The sequence below is a fragment of the Corella eumyota genome, chromosome 5 (assembly GCF_963082875.1).
Source record: "Corella eumyota chromosome 5, kaCorEumy4.1, whole genome shotgun sequence".
Taxonomy (NCBI): Eukaryota; Metazoa; Chordata; class Ascidiacea; order Phlebobranchia; family Corellidae; genus Corella; species Corella eumyota.
Genome location: NC_137494.1, coordinates 6,565,962 through 6,574,536, shown reverse-complemented (window position 1 = coordinate 6,574,536; position 8,575 = coordinate 6,565,962). Strand labels below are relative to the sequence as shown.

Below are 8,575 nucleotides of genomic sequence, written 5' to 3'. Positions count from 1 at the left end.
TTTTAAGTTATTAATATCATAATATACAATTGACAAAAATTTAAAAAATTAACAACAACCTTTAAATTTAAATAAACAAACACTTATTAATTAGTATTTAGTGATTAAAAATTAAAATTTTAATTCAGTTTTGAGTTACTAATATCATGATATACAATTGACCAAGATTTGAAAAATTAATAACAACCTTTAAATTTTAATAATAAAACACCTTTTAATTAGTAATTAGTGACAAAAATTAAAATTTTAATTCATTTTTGAGTTACTGATATCATGATATACAATTGACCAAGATTTAAAAAATAAATAACAAACTTTAAATTTTAATAAATAAACACTTATTAATTAGTAATTAGTGATAATTAAATGTTGTAAATAGGAGAATGAAAACATAATCTGATAATTAACAACATACTAAAATTTCAGATTTTTAAATTCTAAGGAACTTAAGATATCTTCTTTCAAAATTGGGACTAGAAAGAATAAAAATAATAATAAAAATAATAATAATAATAAGTATAACTAGATTTATTTGATAAATAAAATATGGTTCGAAATTATATGATTATTTTTAACATAAATTTTTATAAATAAATAAAGATATGCATAAACATTAACTAGGAATATTACATACTTTGATTTTTAATAAACAGACCAGCATTTATATATATTATACAAACAAAAACTAATATTTAACCCAGTTTTAAGTTGGTAATATTAGGATATAAATTATAGCAAATTTTAAATTCCTAAAATTGATTTTTGATTTTTATTAAATAAACAAGCATTTAAATATGATAAATAAACGAAGTTATTTTTCAAATATGTTTTTCAACTACTTATATTATAAAATACATCATCCAAATTTTTTATGCTTAAAATCGAACTTTAATTTTTAATGAACAAACCAGAATTTAAATATAACAAACAAACAAGAATTATTTTTTATTTCATTTTTGAATTATAAATATAAAAAGATATAACCGACCAAAATTTAAAAACCTAATATCAATCTTTAAATTTAAATAAACAAACACCCATTAATTAGTAATTAGTGATGAAAATTTTAATTTTGATTCATTTTTGAGTTAGTAATATCATGATATACAATTGACCAAGATTTAAAAAGTTAATAACAACCCTTAAATTTTAATAAACAAACACCTATTAATTAGTAATTAGTGATAAAAATTAAAATTTTAATTCGTTTTTTAGTTACTAATATCATGATATACAATTGACCAAAATTTAAAAAGTTAATAACAACCTTTAAATTATAATAAATAAACACCTATTAATTAGTAATTAGTGATAAAAATTAAAATTTTAATTCATTTTTGAGTTACCAAGATCATGATATACAATTGACCAAGATTTAAAAAATTAATAACAACCTTTAAATTTTAATAAATAAACACTTATTAATTAGTAATTAGTGATAATTAAATGTTGTAAATAGGAGAATGAAAACATAATCTGATAATAAACAACATACTAAAATTTCAGATTTTTAAATTCTAAAGAACTAAAGATATCTTCTTTCAAAATTGGGACTAGAAAGAATAAAAATAATAATAATAAAAATAATAATAATAATAATAATAATAAATATATGCATAAACATTAACTAAGAATATTACATAACTTTGATTTTTAATTAACAAACCAGCATTTAATATAACAAACAAACAAGAATTATTTTTTAATTATCTTCAAATTATAAATATAGTAAGATATAACCGACTAAAATTTAAAAACCTAATATCAATCTTTAAATTTGAATAAACAAACACCCATTAATTAGTAATTAGTGATGAAAATTTTAATTTTAATTCATTTTTGAGTTAGTAATATCATGATATACAATTGACCAAGATTTAAAAAGTTAATAACAACCCTTAAATTTTAATAAAAAAACACCTATTAATTAGTAATTAGTGATAAAAATTAAAATTTTAATTCGTTTTTGAGTTACCAATATCATGATATACAATTGACCAAGATTTAAAAAATTAATAACAACCTTTAAATTTTAATAAATAAACACTTATTAATTAGTAATTAGTGATAATTAAATGTTGTAAATAGGAGAATGAAAACATAATCTGATAATAAACAACATACTAAAATTTCAGATTTTTAAATTCTAAGGAACTAAAGATATCTTCTTTCAAAATTGGGACTAGAAAGAATAAAAATAATAATAATAAAAATAATAATAATAATAAGTATAATGACAATAACAATATGTTTCGAAATCTAAGATTTCGAACCATAATAAATACACTGACAATAACAATATGTTTTGAAATCTAAGATTTCGAACCATAATAATAATAAATATAATAACAATAACAATATGTTTCGAAATCTAAGATTTCGAACCATAATAACATAGCGAACAACGTGGCCCATTAAAATAAAATTTGTATTTAATTTTTAATGGACTTGTAACAGTAAGAATTTGTTAATTTTGGTTACTTAATTTTTACAACTAGCCTGTACTATTTAAAGAGTTAGGCAAAAAAACGCAGAGCTCTACCCAAGTCGTTTTTTGCCTTTTTTCTGCGTATGTAGTGAGACTAAAAAGTAAGGTCTCTTAACCAATGAAAAGCTTATAAAACTATAACGCTACGTGGCGAAACCAAAATCTAAAACGCGTGGTATTAACAATTTTAATTTAATTTTTTTTCTGTTGTCAGCCCGGTTTGATATATTCAAGCACAATGCCCGATAAGGTTTGGTAGATTAAATTATAACGACTTCTTCCATAAGTTTCGGACTACCCCCAATATATTTGAAATAGGAAATGGAAATCTGCTTCAATTTTGATCAAAACTGGATAATTAATCAGTTTTTAATATAAATTTTACTTTGTTTATCTTCATTTTCTTTCGCTGTGCCAGTTCACAATACAAAATCATTTCCGTGAGCTTAGGGGCGAAAATTTTCGTTGCTAATTAATTATATATTTGCGCATAACGGTTTGTCTATACTATATTTTATAAAAAATACTATTCGTCTTTTGAAAATTGTGAAGGTGTAATTAAAAGATTTTTACTTGTTATTAAAAAAGCATGACTTTGTGTATTCTTTTAACTTAATTTGAATAAAATATAGAAATTTTTGTAATATTGGAAACACATAATGTGCATTAAATTTAAAAAAATAAGGCGAAAAAACGCTTATCTCCACCAAAATTGCCTTTTCCATTTTCTGCGTATGAAAAAGGTTAAAGCTTGTAGTAAAACTAAACTGGGTTAGGTTTCTTAATTAATAAAAAAGGACTAAAGTAACTCGATAGCCTACGTGGAGCAGCAAAAGTTTAAAACGCAACGTGGTATTAAGAATTTATAATTAATTAACTTTATGTTGTCAGCTACCACGGTTTGATATATTTAAGCACAAAGCCCAATAATGTTTGGTAAATTAAGTTATAACGGCTTCTTCCGAACGTTTCTAACTACCCTTATTCAATTTGGAAAAAAAATATGAAAATTTACTTCAATTTTGATCAAAACTGGTTAATTTATCAGCTTTAAAAATTAATTTGACTTTGTTTAACTTTATTTTTTTGTTGTGCTAGTACACAATATAAACATATTTTCGTGAGCTGATGGGTGAACACTTTTGTTGCTAATTAACTATATATTTGCACATACTTTTTGTCTATATTCTATTAATAATACTATTCGCCTTATTAAAATGGGAAGTATAAATAGAAAAATTTAATTTGTAATTTAAACAATACGTCATTTAGTATCTCCTTTAAATTAATTTAAAAGTTTTAGGGATATTTTAAATATATTATTTGCATCAGATTGTGTTTTAGGTTTAAAGGCCCAATAAATTTTTACGTAAGGATAAAAATCGTTTTGCTATACAAAAAGCATTTAAATATTTATAATACTAGAGCAAACATGTAACAAAAGTTCTAAATTTTTGTAATATTATTAAGCATTATTCAAAAAGCAAAATAAAGAACATAACAAACAATGTTGCCCAACAAAATAAGTTCTTTTTTTAATGCACTTATAACAGTAAGATTTTGTTAATTTTGGTTACTTAATTCTTACAACTAGCCTGTACTATTAAAAGAGTTAAGCGAAAAAACGCAGAGCTCCACCCAAGTAGTTTTTTGCCTTTTTTCTGCTTAAAAAAAAGAAAAGGCTTGTAGTGAGACTAAAAAAGTAAGGTTTCTTAACCAATGAAAAACCTACTAAACCAACACGCTACGGGGCGAAACCAAAATCCAACGTTGTATTAGGAATTTATAATTAATATTCTTTCTGTTGTCATCTACCCCGGTTCGATATATTCAAGCACAAAGCCCGATAAGGTTTGGTAGATTAATTTATAACGACTTCTTCCGTAAGTTTCTGACTACCTCCAATCAATTTAGAATAGAAAATGGAAATCTGCTTCAATTTTGATTAAAACTGAATAATTAATCAGCTTTTAATATAAATTTTACTTTGTATAACTTCATTTTTCTTTCGCAATGCCAGTTCACAATACAAACTCATTTCCGTGAGCTTAGGGGCGAACACTTTTGTTGCCAATTAATTTATATATTTGCGCATACTTTTTGTCTATATTTCATTAAAAACACAATTCGTTTTAATAAAATTAGGCTGTGTGAATAGAAAATTTAAATACGTAATTTAACTAATACGTAATTTAGTATTTCATGTAAAATTAATTTGGAAGTTTAAGGGATATTTCAAATAGATTATTTGCATTAGATTGTATGTATATTTTAAAGCCTTTGTAATTATTAATGTAAAAATAAAAAATCGCTCCGCTACACAAAAATTATATAAATATTTATAATACAAGAACAAACATGTAACAAAAGTTCTAAAAATTCGTATTATTATTAAATATTATTCAAAAACTAAAATAAATAACATAACGAACAACGTGGCCCAATAAAATACGATTTGTATTTAATTTTTAATGCACTTGTAACAGTAAGAAATTGTTAATTTTGGTTACTTAATTTTTACAACTAGCCTGTACTATTTAAAGAGTTAGGAAAAAAAACGCAGAGCTCCACCCCAGTCGTTTTTTGCCTTTTTTCTGTGTATAAAAAAAGAAAAGGCTTGTAGTGAGAATAAAAAAAGAAAAGTCTTTTAACCAATGAAAAGCTTATAAAACTATAACGCTACGTGGCGAAACCAAAATCCAAAACGCAACGTGGTATTAAGAATTTATTATTAATTATCTTTATGTTGTCAGCTACCCCGGTTTGATATATTCAAGCACAAAGCCCGATAAGGTTTGGTAGATTAATTTATAACGACTTCTTCCGTAAGTTTCGGACTACCCCCATTATATTTGAAATAGAAAAGGGAAATCTGCTTCAATTTTGATCAAAACTGAATAATTAATCAGCTTATAATATAAATTTTACTTTGTTTAACTTCATTTTTCTTTTGCTATGCCAGTTCACAATACAAACTCATTTCCGTTAGCTTAGGGGCGAAAATTTTCGTTGCTAATTAAATATATATTTGCGCATAACGGTTTGTCTATACTATATTTTATAAAAAATACTATTCGTCTTTTGAAAATTGGGAAGGTGTAATAAAAAGATTTTTACTTGTTATTAGAAAAGCATGACTTTGTGTGTTCTTTTAACTTAATTTAAATTTAATATGGAAATTTTTGTAATATTGTAAACACATAATGTGCATTAAATTTTAAAAAAAGGCGAAAAACGCTTATTTTTACCAAAATTCTTTTTGCCATTTTCTGCGTATGAAAAAGGTTAAAGCTTGTAGTAAAACTAAACAAGGTTACTTCTCTTAATCAATAAAAAAGGACTAAACAAACTCGATAGCCTACGTATAGCAGCAAAAGTTTAAAACGCAACGTGGTATTAAGAATTTATAATTAATTAACTTTATGTTGTCAGCTACCCAGGTTTGATATATTTAAGCACAAAGCCCAATAAGGTTTAGTAAATTAAGTTATAACGACTTCTTCCGAACGTTTCTGACTACCCTTAATCAATTTCGAAAAAATATGAAAATTTACTTCAATTTTGATCAAAACTGGTTAATTTATCAGCTTTAAAATTTAATTTGACTTTGTTTAACTTTATTTTTTTTGTTGTGCTAGTACACAATATAAACATATTTTCGTGAGCTTAGGGGCGAACACTTTTGTTGCTAATTATTTTATTTGTGTATACTCTTTTGTCTATATATTAAAAATATTATTTGTCTTTATTAAGATAGGAAGTGTGAATGGAAAAATTTAATTTGTAATTTAAATAATACGTTATTTAGTATCTTCTTTAAATTAATTTAAAAGTTTTAGGGATAATTTGAATATATTATTTGCATCAGTTTGTGTTTTAGGTTTATAGGCTCAATAAATTTTTACGTAAGGATAAAAATCGTTTTGCCATACAAAAAGATTTTAAATATTTATAATATTATTAAACTTTATTCAAAAACTAAAATAAATAACATAACGAACAACGTCAATAGAATAAGATTTTTTCAATAGAATAAGATTTTTTAATTTTTAATGCACTTATAACAGTAAGATTTTGTTAATTTTGGTTACTTAATTCTTACAACTAGCCTGTACTATTAAAAGACTGCCTGTAGTGATGCTAAAAAAAGAAAAGTCTATCAACCAATGAAAAGCTTACGAAACTATAACGCTACGTGGCGAAGCAAGTATTCAAAACGCAACGTGGTATTAAGAATTTTAAATTAATTTTCTTTATGTTGTCAGCTACCCCGGTTTGATATATTCAAGCACAAAGCCTAATAAGGTTCGGTAGATTAATTTATAACGACTTCTTCCGTAGGTTTCTTACTACATCCTATAAATTTGAAATAGAAAATGGAAATCTACTTCAACTTTGATCAAAACTGGATAATTAATCAGCTTTTAATATAAATTTTACTTTTTTTAACTTTATTTTCTTTCGCTGTGCCAGTTCACAATACAAACTCATTTCCGCGAGCTTAGGAGCGAACACTTTCATTGTTAATTAATTATATATTTGCGCTTACTTTTTTGCACATATTTCATTAAAAACACAATTCGTTTTATTAAAATTAGGCTGTGTGAATAGAAAATTTTCATTTGATATCAAAACTTCCCGCTTAATGAGTAAAGCTTCCGATAGTAAATTCAAAAGTCGATAATCACTCAGGGTAAAGCTATATAACAAGGTAAGCAGTGTACATTTGATCACTTACTTGTGCGCTTCTGCCAAAAAGTGATAATTAAGTTGTGCAATATTCCTGATTGAAAAATTCGTTTTAATTCAGAAGATATCGTGAGAAAAATGTTTTTAAAAGTTATTATCGTGATTTCGTTGATTTGTCTAGGACTGGTGCATGGGAGAGGCAATTGTGGTAATTTAAGTTCAAGTATTTTTTTCAAAATAACTTTTAATGCCGTTCAGGTAAAGTTAAATATTTAAACTTGACTTGTTAATTTTTAAAGCTCCCTGTCATAATTAATATACACAAAGAATAAAAAAAATATACACAAACAATATCTTAAAATTAAACGTTTATTTTACGTTTGTTTAAAAACTACAGATTGCAAAGGCGTGGTGAGCTATAACAAGTGCTACAAGTTGATCTACACGGTTGCTCCAGTAAAAGGTTTTAATTTGGCCCAGGCTCATGCTATCTGCAAATTTCATGGTGGAAAATTGGCTGAGATTGCCTCGGAAGAACAGTACCACTTGTTTTACAACTACATTCAAGATAATTGGAATATTGCTTTAAATGATCGTTGGAGCTGGGTTCAAATTTGGCTTGCTTCAAAGCTTGAAGTATTTTCTTTACATATTTTATAACTCAATAAAATAGAATGTTAAAATTGTGTAAAAATATTTACACAAAACTTTTTTTTTTATGTTTTTATCTTGTAATTTTAGAAAGGCGGAATTCGACTTCAAAACGGTAACTTTTGGCTTCCAAGAAGCGATTTGTGGCATCGAGGATTTCCAGATAACAAACCAGGCCATGATAAAATGTCACTTCAGGTAAAATAACTTATTGCGTTTAAAAAACTCTTAAAACAAGTATTTAATAAAAATCAAACTAAAAAAAGTGTTAGTAACAAATAAACTTTAATATTAGAAATATATTTAAATTTATTTTAAGGTGGCAATGAGTCCTACCCGTACTGTGAAAGGTTTTGTTAACAACCGTGAAATAAAATTTAATAGCGCTGTTCCATTATGTTCCTTTGATCTGGAATAATAACGAAATGAAAAATATTGAATAAATGTTGTATTCGAATTTTGGCAATAAAAGTTGAAACAAAATAAGGCATTTTTGTATGTTGTTTTTTATATATTATACCTATACATTTACAAAAACTACGCTAGACAAGGGGCCACATGGAACATGTTAATATTAAAGAAAACAATTTTAACAGTTGACAAAAACCGGTAGTTTAATAAAATTAATAAGATTAAACTATCAAACAAAATAAATTACAGAACAAGCAATGTTTCTTTTTTTACATATAAAAAGGCTTGTGGTTAAAGTAAATTAAAGTAGGTCTTTTAACCAATAAAAAGTATAAT

General features: G+C 24.9%; 1 protein-coding gene across 1 annotated transcript; it reads left to right on the top strand.

The window, feature by feature from the left end:
* The first annotated feature begins 7,239 nt into the window (after positions 1-7,239).
* On the top strand, positions 7,240-8,285 carry LOC145753208 (uncharacterized). The gene is made up of 4 exons (XM_082569606.1): positions 7,240-7,385; positions 7,575-7,813; positions 7,919-8,026; positions 8,148-8,285. The coding sequence occupies exons 1-4, from the start codon at positions 7,316-7,318 to the stop codon at positions 8,244-8,246; spliced, it is 516 nt and encodes a 171-aa protein (XP_082425732.1). The 5' UTR covers positions 7,240-7,315; the 3' UTR covers positions 8,247-8,285.
* The last annotated feature ends 290 nt before the right edge of the window (positions 8,286-8,575 follow it).

Excerpts from the sequence above, each read along its gene's own strand:
- LOC145753208 (XM_082569606.1), top strand. The coding sequence starts at position 7,316 with ATGTTTTTAAAAGTTATTATCGTGATTTCGTTGATTTGTCTAGGACTG. Across the intron at positions 7,386-7,574 it reads GCATGGGAGAGGCAATTGTG|ATTGCAAAGGCGTGGTGAGC; the intron begins GTAATTTAAGTT and ends TAAAAACTACAG. Across the intron at positions 7,814-7,918 it reads GGCTTGCTTCAAAGCTTGAA|AAAGGCGGAATTCGACTTCA; the intron begins GTATTTTCTTTA and ends TTGTAATTTTAG.